The sequence below is a fragment of the Sander lucioperca genome, chromosome 11, assembly GCF_008315115.2.
Source record: "Sander lucioperca isolate FBNREF2018 chromosome 11, SLUC_FBN_1.2, whole genome shotgun sequence".
Taxonomy (NCBI): Eukaryota; Metazoa; Chordata; class Actinopteri; order Perciformes; family Percidae; genus Sander; species Sander lucioperca.
Genome location: NC_050183.1, coordinates 37255652 through 37275134, shown reverse-complemented (window position 1 = coordinate 37275134; position 19483 = coordinate 37255652). Strand labels below are relative to the sequence as shown.

General features: G+C 38.3%; 3 protein-coding genes across 4 annotated transcripts; 1 reads left to right on the top strand and 2 right to left on the bottom strand.

Moving 5' to 3' along the window:
* Nucleotides 1-1852: 1852 nt before the first annotated feature.
* Nucleotides 1853-8606, bottom strand: hsd11b1la (hydroxysteroid (11-beta) dehydrogenase 1-like a). The gene is made up of 6 exons (XM_031318202.2): nucleotides 8389-8606; nucleotides 5983-6113; nucleotides 3481-3684; nucleotides 3315-3408; nucleotides 2247-2412; nucleotides 1853-2157 (listed from the first exon to the last, which is right to left on the bottom strand). The coding sequence occupies exons 1-6, from the start codon at nucleotides 8471-8473 to the stop codon at nucleotides 1974-1976; spliced, it is 864 nt and encodes a 287-aa protein (XP_031174062.1). The 5' UTR covers nucleotides 8474-8606; the 3' UTR covers nucleotides 1853-1973.
* A 2018-nt stretch (nucleotides 8607-10624) lies between these two features.
* micos13 (mitochondrial contact site and cristae organizing system subunit 13) lies at nucleotides 10625-13491 on the top strand. The gene is made up of 4 exons (XM_031318133.2): nucleotides 10625-10815; nucleotides 11265-11421; nucleotides 12634-12691; nucleotides 12972-13491. The coding sequence occupies exons 1-4, from the start codon at nucleotides 10787-10789 to the stop codon at nucleotides 13067-13069; spliced, it is 342 nt and encodes a 113-aa protein (XP_031173993.2). The 5' UTR covers nucleotides 10625-10786; the 3' UTR covers nucleotides 13070-13491.
* An 873-nt stretch (nucleotides 13492-14364) lies between these two features.
* On the bottom strand, nucleotides 14365-19082 carry LOC116063296 (spindlin-1-like). 2 transcript variants are annotated; one of them, XM_031318205.2, is made up of 5 exons: nucleotides 18933-19082; nucleotides 18147-18188; nucleotides 17625-17872; nucleotides 17183-17416; nucleotides 14365-16044 (listed from the first exon to the last, which is right to left on the bottom strand). In XM_031318205.2, exons 2-5 carry the CDS (start codon nucleotides 18164-18166, stop codon nucleotides 15839-15841), a joined length of 708 nt encoding a protein of 235 aa, XP_031174065.1. In that variant the 5' UTR covers nucleotides 18167-18188; nucleotides 18933-19082; the 3' UTR covers nucleotides 14365-15838. The 2 variants fall into 2 exon arrangements, with proteins under 2 accessions (XP_031174065.1, XP_031174066.1); XM_031318206.2 differs by having other exon boundaries at nucleotides 18147-18185; nucleotides 18933-19074.
* Between the last annotated feature and the right edge of the window lie 401 nt (nucleotides 19083-19483).

Sequence of the window (19483 nt, the reverse complement as noted above, 5' to 3'; positions counted from 1 at the left end):
CCATGCCTGCTCTCCTCTCCAGGAGGCCCCACCATATTTTTGTGTGTGTGTGTGTGTGTGTGTGTGTGTGTGTGAGAGAGAGAGAGAGAGAGAGAGAGAGAGAGAAAGAGAGAGAGAGAGAAAGAGAGAGAGAGAGAGCGAGAGAGAGAGACAGAGAAGGAGACAAAAGGAGCGAGAGACCTTTTTCTTTCCAAAACGTTTGCAGCGAGATTATACCATTTCCACAATCCTCAAAGAGAACAATGCGAACAGCCATATCAATCGAAAGACCACAAAGCAAGGTGCGAGTGAATTGTACAAACTTTTATATGAAAGATTCAAAGTGTGGCGTCATTCACATGCATCCAGGAGAAAGTGCTCTTCATTTTGTTTCTCAACTTTTCAAATGGCACTATATTTTTAGGGAGGCATTGTTTTTTGACAAAGATAACTCACTCTGGGTATACAGTAGAAAATCACTTTATCAGCAGGGTACAACCTCTGGGGTGTATTACAATGAAGAAAAGACCACCAGGATGGATTGAGCCAACAGCTTCACAGGAAGCCTGTGGTGCTTTTAGAGGATGATGAACAAAGACACAAAGGAACCCACTGAGAAAGTCCTGCTCTGTAGGAAGTCTGCATCGCCTACTGTGGCCAGCTTTGGAAAGACGGAACTAAGTGAAATAGAGAAGAATGGAGACGGAGAGGAGTCCAGGGGTGGAGAACAGTGAAGACAGGAAAAGGAACAGGGAGGGTGAGGATTGATATGGTGATGGATGTTTGAAAAACAAATTCTGATGATTCAATTTGTAAACACAGGGGACTCAATTATTTTTTTCAACCAAAGAAGTCAGTATTTATGAGAAAAATGTTTCAAACCAACTTGCTACAATGCTATCAAATGCATGATAGTCTGCTATTAAGGATTTTCTTTACAGACAATGGACTTCACTGGCTGCTGGAGATGAAGGAACCTGACTTTACTACTTTGGCACTACTGCCCCCATGTGGACATTTAAAGTACTATTCCTTTCAGGCTATGGTATGGAGTATTTACTTGATTCTTATAAGTGTGTTTTAATTGTAATTAATCAAAAAGAAATTGAAGATTTTTTTGGACCTCAATGAAACTGTTCCTGGGGTGTCCTGGTGGCTGAGTGTTTAAGTGTTTAAGACTCTGATCACAGCATCTCTGATCACAGCATCTCAGGTTCAGTTTCTAGCCAGGAAACCTTTTGTTGCAAATCATTCCCCCCACACACACCCCCCCCAAACTATCTTCTTTCAAATAAGGGCAAAAATATCCCAAAAATACTTTGAAAGGAAACATTTCACAAGCAAGAGAAATACAGTGTGACTCAGGAAAAATGTATTTATTTGTTTTCTGCTTTTACCAGGCCTCTCACCTTTACCACAGAACTGCAGAAAAGTGAAAAGTTTGATGTTCCAAATTACCACTGAATCTAAAATGAAGAAGAAGATGGGTCCTCTGCTCTTCAGCAACTATGTTTTCCTGACTCATCTCTCAAGCAGCATGTTCTCCTACTGTGTACTACCCCCTGTGGTGTGTCTTCTGAGTAGTAAACCAAGTGGATGTTTTTTTGGCACCTTATGACTATTGGTGCCTTGGCTGGTGGCTGTGCTGTGTAGATAAAAACTAACCCTTTTAAAATATCTTTAAGGTAGGCCAACATGAAACCAACCCAATCTATAAGCTTTGTTCACTTGTAGACTTTCTTATAACTGGACCTCTCCCAAAAGCAAAACAAAGAAAAGAAGACAACGTTGTATTAATTAGTTTTTTATTGTAACATATTGTCACCTGAACATTATTTTTTACCTGAAAAGATTGGGGCAGAACATCTGGTTGTATTAGAATATTAAAGGTGCTCTATGCGACATTCAGAGTCTGGCCCGGGATTGATGTTGTATAATGCACCTTTACGTCTAAATTTGTGTAGTGGAATACATCAGTTACAGAATTAATCTTTTTATGGGCTGTAATTGTAGGAGTTCTGGATGACATAATTTGTGACGGAAGGGAACCAGTCTTTGCTCACAGTCAAAATGTGGGTGAACCAAGGGTAGAAGAGCTCCAGCTGTCTCGTAGCTCCTGTTATGATGATGTTCAAGGCTGCATCTGTGGCAGGGTAGGCTGGTACACTTGTGACTCCACTAGGAGACAGAAAAATAAGCTCTTAAGAGAACATAATGCCAACAAATTACAGCCTATTATAAAAGTATCAGTGATCACTTTGACTAACCTGACTTTCTCCATAGCTGATTCAGTGTCAATGAGCCCCAGTGTACATATAGAGATGGACACATTGCTCTTCTTCATAGCCAGCTCATGCTGAAGGGCCCCGAAAAAACCATTCAAGGCAAATTTTGTTGAGGTATACGGTGCCACGAAGGGACTGGGCATTTTACCTGTGAAGCATCAATAACTATAAGTCAGGTTTTCCAATACACGTTTGTCAGATGTAAAAAATAAGAGGGTACTCACAGATTGGATCTTAACTAGTGCATATGTACAAATTTGGATGTGGGGTTCATCAGCATTTCAAAATTTCCAAAATGTTTATAAGTTAGGACAAAATTTCCTTGTGGCCGGGTTTACTTATAAACTCATCTAAGGAGCACAAATCCTGACTATTGTTTTTGACGTTTCCTAGATGATGAAACAGCAAATAAAACACACTAACGCATCACAGAAAAAACAGAATGTAAAACATTTCCAAGAAATTTAGTATTTCAACATTTCTAATTATTTTCCAAAACAATCTCACTAGAATGTCCATTTAGTAGCTGTTGTTGGAGATTTTGATCATATCATGACCTTCAGCAGTGTTCAGTCGATAGTAGAAAGTGTTCAGTTGACTTTTTCCGGAGCACTTTGTGAATCATAAAAACTCCGCCCCTAAAAGAAGAGGGGTTTTGAACATCTACAATCTCATGACTGCTGATGAAGATCATGTGATGAGATCAAAAGCGCCACAACAGCTGAATGGATGTTGAGGTGTAAAATGCTGGTCAAGAATGAACTTTGAAAGTCAACATGTTTTCGAAATGGTGCGGTCTAACCAAGTATGTTTTTGTCTTTTCAGTTTTCTTTTCTTTGGCAAGCACTTTGTTAAGAAAAAGTTCTATACAACGGAAGTTTATAATATATTACTATTAATCTAATAAAAACAATAATGTTAAAATGAATTTAAAAAATTATACATTATTTGGAATTAATGGGTGAAAAAAAAATTGCAAGTAATAATATATGTAAAGGTTGATGTTTCATACAGTTTGCTTTCATCAACTAAATGATGTGGCAAACTTACCTAAAAGCGATGAAACAACCACCAGTGATCCTTTATTTTGCTCAAGGGAGGCCAACGCTTTCCAAGCCATCTGAATATAGCTGAAGAAATTGACCTTTGGAAAACACAGAGATCAGTGCATTCCCCTCATTTTATGTGCTGATTGACTATCAAAATGCTGCACTACCTTCATCAGCCACTTGGTGTGCTCTACATCTCCCTCCCACATGCTGAAGGGGCTCGGTCCAATGTGATTCAGAACCAGGTAATCCAACCCTCCGAGTTTTTCCAGAGCAAAATCTACGACTTTGTCAGGATCTGACTCACTGGCCATGTCTGCTGCTATGTAGAGAGCTTTCTGGGCTCCCAAACTCAGGCACTTTTCTGCCACCTATAAGCAAAGATGGGAAAGAATAGATCAAATGCAGTTGCAGAAATGAGTATAGAAATGACTGCAGGCACTTCAACTAACTGAAGAAGATAACTGTGTGTTATTAAAGCTAAAGTGCGCAATTATTTTATATAAATGAATGTCCGGTACATTCAAGCCATTGCCAAATGAGTTGATACAAAGTTATATAAGCCTATCAGCTCCACAAAACTCTCTCTGTATTTCTCAGCATGTGTCAGCTATGTTTACAAAAGGGTGTAGTCCAGCGACATTCACGCGCAGAAGCTCGAGTGTTTTACGTTACCGCTGAGAAAGGACAACAGCAGTGTTCAGCTTTGGAGACATAAACATTACAAGTCATTAACCTCTTCTGAAGTCCATCATGGTTTTTTAATCCTCAGTGTCCTCCTTAATGTGACTGGGTAAGCGCTAGTGATGGCGAACTGAAGCTTTCTGAACCAGTGACCAATTGTATCGAAAAAAGGTTCAATACTCGAAGCTTCAGAACTCTATGAGGACATCTAGTGGTGGAAGTTAAGGATAGCATTGTGTCACAAACTGTTTCACAGATATTATCCATGAATGTCTTTGAGTCGAAGATGAATACATTTTTAGTATGAATTCATGGAAAAATAAATAATGACATAAATAACTAAGCCTATTTGGGACTTTGCATAAGTAAAAATGTAATTGCCTTCTCCACAAAAAAACCCCCAAAAAACCATAAAGTTAGGATTTTGGTTGTGTTTGTAAACAAATACATCAATTTGGGAGGGAAATGAACTACATGACTAACTTTCCTGACTGTTGACTCTTCTACTGCAACAACCCACAAAGACGCACCCAGTGAACCGCTTTGAATTCAACTTCGAAGCAGTCACGTGGGAGGGTGTGAAACGAAGCTTCGGACGTCACTGGTCACGTGATTATCACAAAACGAATCAAGCTCCGATACAAAGCTTCATTCCAAATTGGTTCATTTCTTCGATACATGCCTCGAAGCAGGAGGTTCACGGGTAACATCACTAGTAAGCGCTACTAGCAGCTGCGGGGGTGCAATCACCGAAGGCTGTTATCATGTGGATGCGCCGACAGTGTTGTTGTCATTACTTAGAATTCCTCATGGGGGCGACAGACACTATACACACTACAGCTTTAACCCAGGGGTCTTCAATGTTTTTTAAGCCAAGGACCCCTTAACACAGAGAGACGGATCAGTGACCCCCCCACTACATATATTGTATAAATTAAAGATGCATATTAAACTGTGTCTACAATAATGTGTGGGCGGCCTAAAGCCTTTATAAATACCTTTTGAGTGGATACAATACTAAGCTATTAAAATAACAAATTGTTGGCATGATTTTATAAATCATGTTTTAATGTTAAACAAACATGTTTAACAATACCTTAGGTTTAACTGTATCTGTGGATGGCTACCTTAGTGACTACCTTACCTATAGGCCAGTAAGCCTATCATTAATGGGGTTTTCCCCAAATAGGCTGATTTATATTTGCCATTAATATGTTGGATCCATGTTAAAATCATTTCTGAAAAAAACTTAAAATTAACAATAATTTGGTGGCCCGGCTGCAGTAATTCTGAGGACTAGGTGTCCTGGACCCCCTGTTGAAGATCTCTGCTTTAACCTATAGCCAGACGCAATGGTTTATGTCTTAGCCTACTTAATTTCAACCAATATACTGTACATGATATGATAGACATAGAACAGAATTATAAGTAGGCCTGCACGATTCAGAGAAAAATATGAATCACGTTTTTTTTAGCTTATAATTGATATCACGATTCTCTGTCACAATTTTTTTCTCACGAAGTGTAATGTTTATTGCACACATGAACCATGACAAAACAAAACACTGACACAAACAGATTTTTTTTGGCACCTATACCACATTGCGCATCACCACAAGCCTGTAAACATAAAGGCTTCAATGAATAAAGAAAATAAAGTACATACTGGCCATTTAAGTACAGTAGGCTACAAATAGTGACATATAACATAGTGAACTAAATATGGCCCTGATAGAGGCTCTATCTGAACTCCTTGAACATATCTTTACATAATTAAAACATGTCAATGTCAATGTCAAATGCTTTCAATAAATTAATTGAAGGAGAAAAAAAAAGTCATATAAAGATTAAATCACGAACAGGGGTGAATCGAGATCGTGATTTTATAACGATTTATCGTGCAGGCCTAATTATAAGCATTCGTTGGTTTGTACATTTATTGGTTTGAACTTCAAGTTCATTTTTATGTTGTAAAGTTCACTGACCTGCTGTAAGACTTTCTCCCTCCTTGCTGTAATTACTATCTGGGCACCAAAGCGGGCGTAGTGATATGCCATTTGTTCACCAATACCCGTACTGGCCCCAGTCACCAACACCCTGGCACCTCTGAGAGATTCTGAAGGACACAAATAAATATATATTTATATTTTAAATAAAGTGCTCATATAATGCTCATTTTCAGGTTCATAATTGTATTTAGAGGTTGTACCAGAATAGGTTTATGTGGATTAATTAAAGAAAAACACTATATTTTTTGTTGTACTACACATTGCTGCAGCTCCTCTTTTCACCCTGTGTGTTGAGCTCTCTGTTTTAGCTACAGAGTGAGACATCTACTTCTGTACCATCTTTGTTGGGAGTCGCACATGCGCAGTAGCTAGGTAAGGACTGCTAGCTAGACAGTTGCAGAGTATGAGGGCGTGCCACACTAGCAGCTAGGTGAGCATTATAACGTGTGTTACAAAGTGACGAGCGTTCATCACGGAAGTAAAGGCTGGACTACAATAGAGCTGTTTGGAGCAGTTTGTGAACAGTGTTTTCTGTTGGAGAGGGTAAGTCCCTTTGGGGTGGACTTTTTCACTTTGTAAACTATTAACATGTACAAAAAGATATATGACACAATAAAGGAAAGGGAAAAAAAGCACAATATGAGCACTTTAATAGATATCGATTTGTTTGTAGTTTCTAAAAAGTGATTTGATGACATTAAACTGTTGTCTCAGAGCAGATCTAGAACACAATGATCCTCATTTTATTAAGAATCATTCAACACGAGTGTTTTTATCATAAAAAGATGAACTAATCAAAGTCCCCTATAGGTTCTTTCAAGTGAAAGGGCATTTAGAATCTTAACAACCTTGACTCATTGGACTCTGACATGGAGGTGGAACATATAGCCACAATCATCCGTCTCCTCTTTACAGTATATGAGGTAATAAAGTCAGATATCATGTTTATTTATTAACCTAATACTGTGCTTTTTATGTCCAGGAGGTAACTGCTACTTTTTATTTTGTTTTCCCCAACCTCAACATTCAATATCAGCACCTTTTTTTTACCCTCAAATGTGCAAACAACCACACTTTCTCTCGTTATTTCCACATGTAAAAAAAAAAATAAACAAGAAAGGAAGAGTGTGCACCTTTGTATGTCTATAGATGCAGAGCGCATCTTAAACAAATCATTAGGTTTCATTCAGCATTTGTAAGATGCAGTCTTGTTAAATGTTAAAATGTTAAAATATTATCTTCATTTGGGCTGTAGTTGTAGCTTATCACAAGGTGAGATTTGATGTTGGAACTGTTGAAAACTGTACACATTACCCCACTTTACTCAAACCATATCATTTCATTACTTGCGAAAACCTCAACTTATACACTGCTTCCTCACAGCATGGATAAATGCTGTGTTCTCTTTCTGGTAAGGCCTCAGTCACAAGCGGAAAGCATGTCAGATTATCACCAATTACTCACTCAGTTTGTGCTTCCTTTCCTCCCCAGGGGAGCTTTACACTTTCATCCTTATTATACATATATATTTTGAGCAATGCAGACCAGTAAGCATGCACAGCATCCCATCACTACAACAGTTACATGATAGGTTTACATGGTCCATATTAAAGTGTATGGACCATGTAGTTAAGGCTGCGTGGTACTGCAATGTGGGGCCTGTAGACCATGATGTGATGGGGCAGTACATAGAGATCGCTTACTGAAGCAATGACATTTGAATATTTTGAATAATTTTGTCAACGTAAAATGAAAAACTTGAAATATGAATATCACAAACACACTTGCATGCTGCAGTATATTGCCTGGATCTAGGCTACTTGTTGTATACAAACAGGCAATCTGATTGGTCGACTAGACATTTAAAAAATGCTTGTTGAATCAAAAACCTTTTGAAACAAACCACACACAAACCACAGTGGAACACACAGAAGCTCTCCAACATATATTTAAACCATTTACATAAAGTGATTCATCTGATTAAATTAGTTAGTCTTATTATACAACGCCCTGAGTTATTGGAAATGTTTGGATCACATTAGCTGTGACTTGGTGACAACAATAGCAACATGTTAAGTTTGAGGACATAGTAGCTATACGACCTAGCCATGGAAAAAGCACCACATATCTCCACTGTCAATACTACATCATTCATTCATATTACTCTCAAAAATACATGTCTGTAAGAGGTTTGCTAAAAATTAACCATTTCTAAAAATCTATTGATTGATTGATTAACTTTTTCAAAACTCTTCAGTAGATTGAATTCAAATTGTATATGGTAACAGCAAAACCTGTGTTCAGCTGAACAAAAATCCAATGCATTTTTCAGCAAACCTCAAAAGTTTTCATAAAAAAACTTGGATCTTGCGTCTCTCTTACCTGCATCAAAACTGGGTGCAGTCCACTTGACAGCTAGGAAAGCAACACATATACTAGCTAATAGGATTTTTGTGAAAGTTCCCATTTTGTGAACTAGTTGGTAGTTAATTTTTAGCACTACGTGTTCAGGAGTGAGCCCAGACTTCCACAATTTCAGTTCCCACAACTGCCTTGCACGGAGAATATGAGGACACTAAGTAGGTCTACCATTTATGTAATCCCTAATCCCTCCTCCCTTTCTCTTGACGTGTAAATGGGGTGTGTTGTTCAGATAAGAAGAGCTTCATGGAATTTGAATCAGGCCTAACAGGCCAGGCCAGCTTTCTAATGTGTGGGTGTGGATTGGGCCCATAGACTGTTAATATTTACAGTCCATGGTCGGGCCCTTGTTCTTCTTCTTTAGTTTTATTGGCAGGCTACAAACCAACCTTTAAGGTGCATGCCACTACCTACTGTACCGGGTTATGTAACAACACACATTAAAAACAACAAACATTGAGCAAAGTGCTTTACAAAGAGGTAAAATAAAACAAAGGAATGGTCAAATAAAAACACAGGCATAAATAGTAGAATATGAGTACATTTGTAAAAGCAAACAATATATTTATACAATCATAACACAAGCATTGCACAGACAAATAAAAACCAGAGTGCGGTCAGGCATATCCTCAAGATGATAATAACAAGAAGAGGCTTAGGAAAAGAGATGATTCTTTAGACAGGTTTTAAAGGGTATGAATGAAGGCCGGATGTCTAATTGTTAGTGGCAAACTATTCCACAATTTAGGGCCAACAACTGAAAATGCTCAATCACCTTTGGTTTTTAACTGGATGAAATAAAAATTGTGCAGAAACCCTGCTTTACTCCAAACTACTCCCTTGACCTCTGATTTGCTAAATGGGACTTGTAAATCCATAGTGTCTCTCTGTAGAGCTTGTTTTGCTAACCTGTGCCCCTCCTCGTTTCCTTTGAGACCTACATGTGCCAGACCCCACATAAGCAGAATTGAGTTACCTTGTTGAATAAGTCTGTTACATTGTGAGTGGTTAGTTATCAATAACAGACAGCATTATTGCTACATAAATAGTTTTTAATGAAGATAAGGTTGCCCCCTATTCCAACCCACTGAGGCACCTCATGATATCTATAACTTTATGACACTTTCCCACTATTTAATTAACATGATCAGACCATGATCTAACATGCATGTTAACTTAGATTCAAAAAATAATTCATAAGAAACTACAAACATTCACCCTCTTCAATGCTCCTCCATACATCTGCAGACTCATGTCAGGGAGAACTCGTTTTCTAGTGAGCACTACTGTATAGGTTTTCTCAGCAGAGAATTGAAATCCCAATTGTATGCCAACTGTTTAACCTAATGCTTCCGGAATCCTTCCTTTAATGTGCAAGATATTACTTTGTCTTTTCCACAGCGGCCCGTCATCTGCAAAAAGAGATCTGCCAATATCTGGTTGTAAAAAAGTCATTGATCAATTCAATTCAATTCAATTTTATTTATAGTATCAAATCATAACAAGAGTTATCTCAAGACACTTTACAGATAGAGTAGGTCTAGACCACACTCTATAATTTACAAAGACCCAACAATTCCAGTAATTGTAATTGATCATTAGGCTACTGAAAAGATTAATGGACCTGGGGTCCCATTTTCCACTACAAATCATTTCCAATCCTTGCTTATTTGTTTTTTCTAAGTTGATTCGTTTTATCTAAGTCCTTTATTCAGTTGAATACACTCCATCACACCGATTCACTTTAACAGAAGAATCCTCCTTCCTCTACATATATCATAAGCTTTTACACTGGGAAATAATACTATCAATGTGTCTTAATTCATTTGTGCTGTGATCTAATTTTCTAAACAAATCAAAGGATCCAGAGTTCACCTTCTTTTCTTAAACCCACTTTAATAATTTGCTATTAGTCCTTTATCCTTCATTAACCAAGAACCAAAAGTTTCCTTAAATCCCCATTTTTAAGATGTCTCAAACATATCTATGGTCTCCACAGTTGATTATGTAACATATTTGATCTTACCCTGGAGACCTGGCCTGATCTCAGACAGAAGTAACTAATTATATTTGTTTGATCATCAAAAACACCTCCTTCATTTTTTTTTAAATTTGTTTTGTTTTACTCGAGGCGTTGAAATTGTGATAATAGTCGCTAGAAATAAAAAAAAAAAAAAAAACGAATCTGCGGCTCTTAACGCTTTCCTTTTGAAAGGGCAACTTTATTGACACAGCCCGTGTGCGCAGGGATCAAACAGGGTTGTCCTTCAGTAGAGCTATCCAGATAGCCTTCACTCAAGCTTATTCTTGGCGTACTTGGAATAACAGTACGTTAAAGGAAACTACACTGCAGTGGACCATGGCGGCAAGGATTTTGCCCGTAGTGAAGTTAGTATTTTTTTTTATTTCACCCGTAATTTGCCTTACGTTATTGCTGCTGTAGGTGCTAATGTTAGCTGCTCGATTAGCCAGTTAGCTAGCTAACTGATGCTAAGTTAACTGTCAGTTGCCCGAGAGCTTTCCAGCTGTCATCTTCAACCACTGTGCACTGGTTGGATAGCAAGTTGACTCAATAACTCACTAGTAAAAATAGTTTGTATACATTGGATTTGGACGTTGGCCTCATTTACACCAAGTTTCTTTATTCGCTAACGCTAGCTAAAAGGTTAACTAACTGACCATTTTCTTTGCATCAAAGGACAATCTTAATAAGTGGTGCACTGTAGTAATAGTAACATGCGACAAGCGTGGTTTCAGTCAGTGTGACATGTTTTGACTGGATACGGAGGTGGGTAATCTTGGTTATTGCCTGACTGTCTCTGTTCTTTCATTCTCAGACTGGCCACCAAGCTGACCATTGCAGGAGGAGCTCTCTACGTCGCCTGTGACTCCGGTCTGTTGGGAAGCAGTGAGCAAGGCTCTGAGGCCCTGGAGAAAGCCAAGGTTGCAATACCCCCCGCCATAGACGAATGGATGAAGTACTTTGGCCTGGAGGTACAGATAAGATGCATCGCTTATGCATAGTTCAGATCCAGGACGGCCTGGATACGGACTAGTAGGCATGATAATGCAACACAAGGAAGGAAAATATGACAGGCAAACACATTTGTATCAAACTTTGTTTTAGAAATTGGCCTGCAGTAGACTCCTGACAAAGCTTGTGATGATTCATTCAGTAGATGAAAGAATGACATATATGTGGTGTGATATTTGTTATTTCAGTGTCCTGCCATATCATGGCCCATCCCTCATGGAATTGTAATATACCTTCATAAGACAGAAATAATGTATTTACAGTACAAGAGTGAACAGCTTCCAGCTCTGCTGGCCAAAAAATCAGCAACAATAGTAATCATCCAGCCCTTAGTGATACATAATTCTTCTCCTGAACTCCCATGGATTTATTAAATAAGTTGCCAAATTGAAGTTCTCTTTTTCAAACAACCATTTTCAGAGTGATTCATATCCATCAGCTCAATTACATCTTTTGTGTCAATAAACAAAGGATTATGTAATTTCCGGTACAAATGATAGTGAAAAAACAAAATGATGCTCATTCTCTATTTCTTCCTGATCACACTGGACAGATTCCACTTTCTTCTTCAATAACAATGCACCTGCCTATTTCAGGCATGACGAGGCAGTATACCAGCTCTAATCTGAACACAGAGACCCTTTTTATTTGGTCAATTATAAAGAACACAATTTTCAGTAAAATATCATTTTACATTGAACAATAAGTACGGAGCTTTGGTTAGCTCCAGATCTCATCTGCCCAGTTGTGTCTTTTCAGAAATGCCAGTAAACAGCAGACATCTTAGTGTAACATGAGTAGCCAGTAGCTGAATGTCAGTATTTCTGTATGTATGTATATTATATATATATATATATATTTGTAGCATGTTCTTTCTACAAAATACCCCACTGAAATTGCATTATGTGTTTCATATTCCTAGTCCGTGTGTAATTCTGGAATAATATGCCGACTTTTTAGTGAAGCACCCCTCCATCATTACTGCCACTGGTAGGCACTATTTAACCGCAGTATGTTTTAATACTGCGAATGAAGAGTGATCAGCCAAAATGATATCTTTTCACATTTCACTCATTATCTCTACTGGTTTTTGAAGTGTTGAACATGCAATATAATGTGCATAACTACAAATTATTTAGCTGCTTCAAACTAACGCCTTCTCCCCTCGTCAGGCTCAGCTTCCAACCATGCCTAAGGTTGAATTCTCCCCTGTTCAGGCGTGGAACTCTGGTAAGAACTGAATGAAAAGCTTGTTCCTTATTTTTAATTTTTTTTAAAGAGAGGGCACAACTTTGCTAATGTCATGAGTTTGTGTTTTGTGCCCAAATTTTAAATTGTGGTTGTGCACTTGTTAGATGCAGTGGTGTAGTTGGTTTCATTGGGGCAATAATCAATGTCAGCGTCACTAGTATGACTCTGAGATGATTATCTTACCAGTGGTTAACACCTTAAATGCTTTGTATACATTTCTGGTGCTAAAACCAAACCATTGATTTTTATTTCATTGCAGGGGTGCGGCGGACAATTTCAACTCTTTCAGAGGCTCCAACAAAAGCAACTGGATACACAAATCAGGGTTTGCAGTACCTGAAAGACCTCACCAAGTGAATAGGGACTCTCTGGGCAACCTGACATTTATCAATCTTTGAGTTTTGCACTTGAGAAATGACATTACTTCTTTAAAAAGTTGTAGCCCCTCCCAAGAAAGACGAAACGCCCAATATTAAAGAAAACAACTAGACAAAAATTCAGCTGCAAGGAGTGCAGTCTCCTGAATGGGTAATGCGGTTCTCGAAATGATAGTGGCATTGGTTGGAAGTTGTACATAATGCTAGGAAGCAAAATGTCTTTTTAAAAAGTTGTTCTTTCATTTTGTGTATGCCACCTAATTTAAGTTAGCTCAGTGCTGTCTAATACAATATTTCACTGTCCTTTGTTCTCAAACCCAAACAATGTTATGAAGAGAGTGTCTGTTGTATATATGCAGTTTCACCATTTGTGACTAAATAATACATCAATCTTAAAACACGTCCAGTCTTTAGTTTTGATTTATTGAGGCAGAGTACATACTACATTGTTGATCCTGGCAGTGTGTTCAAAGAACAAGACCAAACAAATGTGCAAAAATCTTTATTACTCATGACAGAATAATAATGACACAAATTGCCTGTTGATGATGCTACAACTTCAGAACAGGAGGTTATTTAAAGCATGAAGAAGAGCACGCACAGTCATCTGTAACTCCACTCTACACAACACAAACACCACACAGCACCACTAGCGGTGATGTACAGTTTTTTAGTTTTAACAGTTTCCGTGGGTTAAAGAAACGGTACAAATTCTGCCACACATAGTCACTTCTCTACTGTCGAAATAAAGTTTGAATACCTCCAGACACACTGTTCAGATAATGCATGCAGAGTTTTGACAACTAAAAATAACAGTATACCTACCGATTTGACTAGTTTACTGAGGGATACACGGAGTGACTTGAAGACTGAGACTATTGGTTTCATCCCAACTTTGTCACTAGTTGCCGAATTGGTCTTGGCCCTCCAAGACCAATTCGGCAACTAGTGACAAAGTTGGGATGAAACCAATACTGCAAGCATACATGTCATGTTTGCAAGACAAAGAGACAGTTATAAAGAATTGAACCAGAGTTGGTTACTTTAAACAAACTGGTTTGTCAGTTGAGTACACCTTATGTTAAATATTCAGTTTATAATTAATGTAACTAAACGACCCTTTCACTAAAAGCTGGTGGTGTTTTGATGAGATATTCGTATAAATGAGAGGAACCACTACAGGCAACATTACAAGGCATTTTACACAAGTTGTACATATTAAATACTGTCATCTGAGAATGTATTGCAACATGTTTTTTTTCTTTTTTCTTTTTTTCTTCATGCGTATGATATAAAGCATGTATTCTGCCACATTTGCTCTTCAGGAAAAAGCATTTTGGGGGAAACTATATAGCGTACCATAAACATGTAAACTTTATACATTAAAGTGCTCCCCACAAGATCAACAGTAAGCTTATACAACCAATGATGTGTGTAATGTTTAAAGAACATTTTTATACTGCATTAAGAGCAAAACCCAGCACTAATATTTAAACTAATGGTTGCAAAACTTTCCTCAAGCTGTCAGTGTCACCACTTCTGAATGAAAACCAAAAAAAGCAGCCTTTATACGCAAGGATTCAGTAAGAGCGTAGACAGTCGGAGAAACGGTATGTACAATATTGCAAAAGTGACAAGCCGGAAGGCACTTTATGATTTGTGTGGGATCAGATTTAAATAAGAATTTAGCAAACTGCATCTTCATCACCACTGCAAAGGATCTTACACAATGCTAAATATGGTGCAAAGGTGCAGGACTATATTTCCACATGAGCAGTATTTATTTAAGGCTTTTGTAAATATAAGGGCCCCCATTCAGGTGATTTTGCAATTCTGCTTTCATTCCTTCCTTCCTTCCAGTACTAACACTGCATTTGATAAAATATGGTTAGATAAATACAATACACAAATTTATCTGCCCATGTAATGCAATAAATGCATATGTTTCCTAGTAGGCTGCACAAAATTAATAAATAAACAATCAAAAATGTTATGAAAATCGCAATATTGATTTGTGCAATATCCAAATCGCAGGGGGGGGGGGGCGTAATATTTATTAAAGGCAAAAAATAAATTCAAAATACCATTCTGAAATAAGTATTGTGGTGCTGCAGGGATGTCGTGTTCTAAATCTGTTTGGTACAGATCCTTGCATAAATCACACAATGGTAATTATTTTTATATTCTTCAATGAAAATAAGAATAATGATGCAAAAATGATCATTCCCTCATTCTCTCCATTACTCCATTGTGAGTTGCAATATAATTTAAAATAATCACAATTAGATATTTTCCCCATATCGTGCAGCTCTACTTACTAGCTGTTTAGATGATCCAAAGAAAAGTGTCTTTAAAAGAACATTTTGAGCAGCTTTTTTAGTCATACTGGGATTTAATTAAGATAATAACTTTAAGGACTGATCAACAAGTATATCAAGGACAACAATACAAATGCAGTAACAACTGCCCTTTGTCATTGTTGGGCAGTGCAATCTTGGACTGTCCAAACTTAAAGTATAAAGTAAAGCAGCAAAAAAAAACTCCCATCTGCTCGAAATAGCCAAGTATAGCGGTGCTACAGTTCTGCTGTGCATATGAAAAACAGATTGCACTTTCTTCTGAACAATAAAGCATATAACTATTCAACCCTGCATGGCTTTGGATAACAGATTATAACAATGAGTGGAACAGAAGCAGATGGAGGGGGGGGGGCTGGAGAGAGGGAGATAAAGTGTCCACTATGGTATCTCTAGGTGGTTTTCACCAGGTCATAGACATGGATATGAAAGTCATCATCATATTTGATATAGTAGACAGAGGGCTTGGCTGGGACCTGGTAGATGACCAGGCCTGTTCTCTTCACACCCTTGTCAGTAACATACTCCACCTGTTTCCCCACCAGACTCTCTGTCTCTTCTCCGGGCTTCCTGTCTGCAGGCAACAGGTGTTTGTTTTCTGAGGAGTGAAACGTTATAACATTACTTTTCAGTTAAGACTGAGTTAGTTTGAAATGTGCTTGTGGGTGTAACAAAACATAATGTCTGGTTTGGTTTCTGAGCAAGAAATGCATAAAAAAGGTATAAACCCTCCTGTTGTCCTTCGGGTCAAATTTGACCCATTTTCAAAAGGTTTCTATATCAGAAGATTTGGGTTTCTTTCAACCACATTGTCAAAAAAATAAAAAATAACGTGGATGGTTCCGTAAAATAAATGATCAGTTCACTACTTTCATTTAATTTTGGTGTTTTATTCATTCATTTTATAGCATTTTGAAGAAAAAACAAATGATACAAGAACGTTGAAAAAAAATGGACAAAATGTCTAAAAAAAAAGATTTAAAAAAAAAAAAGTGGGGAAAAAGAACAAAAACGTCAAGCGCAAAATAAACAGACAAAATCATCAGAAAAAGTGACAAAAAGTGTCGACCAATTTTAGTTTTAAATGTTGACCCAGAAAAACAAAAGGTTGCAGGTCGACGGGAGGGTTAAAACCAGAGGTTCTGTGTTATTCTTTAAATGGTCCATCTCATCATTATCACAAAAATAAAGAAAGTGTGCATCCTCTCGCTCTCATTAGAAGTATACAGACAATCTTTTTCTCCAGTCCCATTTTCTCAGTTTCACTGTTTAAACCAAGCCACTGGAGCAGCTCCAGAAACAGTTGTTTGGTGAAACCAGTGATTAGAGTCTTGGCTCTAATTATTGAACATCGTGACCATAAATACCTAATGTCTCCAAGGAAACACCACCTGATTTAACTCCGAGCTCTTACTTCACTGTCATGACTGACATACGCTGTCAGGAGAGTCTGTGTGTCCATGGCTGCAAGAAGTGCTCACTTTTAAAATATGTCATCTTGCCGGTTTGCTACTTGGAGTCAACACCCCTGATTGTGATGACTACAGACTTAAACGGCTGCTGGTGAACTCACATGGTATCTATTTCAAAACAGATTTAACAGTCCTCCAGAGTGGAAATCTAATTTACGTCACATAGCAGATCTTGATCTATAAAGCCTAAGGACACAATTATTAAAGACTTAATATAGCTTTGTGAAGTATCAATCTGTCTTTGTCATACACAAATCACAGTACCTGCTTCAGGCAGAATCCTGAGGTCTCCGTCAGCATAGTCGTCCCACAGCTGGTACATATAAAGCACGGGGTCCTTTTCATAAGTGATATAATACCAGTTGGTCATGATTGGAGCTCTAGAGAGGACCATGCCTCTCCACTCGTTCTTCTCTCCATCCTCCTTTTCAAACAGATGCTCCACAGCTTTGCCCACCAGCTCCTCCGCCCCTGGAGGCATCTTGATCTTGTTGTTTACTGTGGAGACACAGCCGCAACGGAAATACAATATCAAACTAAGAAAGGTGACAATCTGTAACCCAACTGTTGCAAAAAGTGCATTTCACCTTCATTTATTTATCACATTTATTATATGAAAAATGGTTGTCTCGGTTCACAACAGATTCTGAAACGTGAGTGAATCAAACCAGCTAGCACAGATTAAACGAGAGGCTTTCTAACTCACCAACTTTTTCCGACAGGACCTGCAGGTTCGACACTCTATCGTCCTTAAACAGCTCGATGCCATAGACGCAGTCAAAGCCGTCATACTTCACCATGAAGAGAGAAGGGTTCACACTAAGCCTGTCGAGTACTGTTCCCTTCCATTTGCTCTGGTTCCCCTTCTCGCGCCAGTTATGCTGAATGCGGACTCCCAGAATGCTGTTGGGATCTGGGGTCAATGTGTCACTCAGCTCCCCGCTACTCCGCTTTCTGGTAAAACAGGATGAATTAGAAGATGTCTGCTGTTACCACCCTCAAAACTTATTTCACTAGTTTATATACATCTGATTATTTCAATCAGAATGCAATATTTCTTTCCAGGTGTAAATCTGATTTAAGATAGTTATTTCCAGAATTGTATACCTGGATTAATCACTTTGTTATACAGCTGTTTGTGACATTGTATTTTACTGTTACATTACATTCTAAAACCACCATAATGGCATAATGTGATGGTATGAACGGTAGCTTTGTTTCTACATACCTGCCCCTTTTCTTGGACATGCCTCCAGAAAGTCAAAGGCTACTGATTAAGAGAAAGACAGGTCAAAGTTCAGTTATTATGTGAGTGAGTTCTGAGCTGCCAAACTTTACATGTACTGTACTAACTACAGCATGAGGAAGGCCTCTGCTTCAGCTGAAAGGCTGGCCTGTCTGAAGAGACCTGTGACAGGCTGCTCAGCACAGACTGACAACTCCAACAGCCAATAGATTAGCATGATGAACAACTTCCTGGGTATTTGCTTTAACGTTAACTACACAGCCATGGAGGTCACTGTTTGTAATGCACACTCTACGGAGACGAGACTGTGTAGTTTGTCATATTTATTGCACAAGTCTCGCCTCAGTTAAGGATTAAAAAGCTAATAAAAAGATCTGGCGGACACAACTTCAAGAGAATACGTCAGCCATTTCACTGTATCTGAAGAATTACAGTATGTAACGTTAGCCGGTTACATTTTAGTGCAAATAACTTTGACATTAGCAACATACATATGTAAAATTTGATGAGGCGAGTTCGATTCACTACGCTATAAGTCATGCCGTGTACCACCTGTCCTGGATTAAATCCAACACACCTACACCTCACACTGTAGGTTATCAATAACGCTCGTCTGTCCTAGCTCTACCTCAATGCAGATGTTACTGTAGGATAAGTGGAGGCGGCTAGCTACATCCGCTCTTTGGTGTCCCTGACGGCAGGTAACGAACACCAGCAATAACTGGGTGTTAACAGCCTTATTCTACCCGCGAAACATGTCTTCATTACCTTTACGCAGATTTCATATCAGTATTGTTCAGTTCGTCTGGCAGAGAAATGCTGCCACACACCAACCCGCCTATGTAAATCTCGCGATTCTGTGGAAAATGGGAGATGCAGTGACGAGACTCTACTTCCCAGCGAGCCTTCGGTTACCAGACCACAAAAAAAAAAAAAAAAAAGGTTACCAGACCACATATAAGGACATGAACACGCGCGCAATGAACACTGGGAATTTGTGTTTTAATGACAATGACATGAACTTTTAACGACCGGAGTTAACCTACACACACAGGTGTTCTGGAGACAGTGGTGCATGCTGCGTTCGGGTGTTTTAGGAAATAGTGTTATTACGGTATAAGTGCGCAGGATTGATGTGAAAAAGTCATAGAAAAAGTACACAACACAACCGACAACAGCAGGCAAAGAGCTCGGGATTTTCTGTGACGCGAGAGTAGCCTACAATTTGACTTAAAGGGGCAGACAGCGTATAAAAGATGTTTTAGTTATAAAGCAACATCAGCATCAAATATAATTATTATTATTATTATTATTATTAT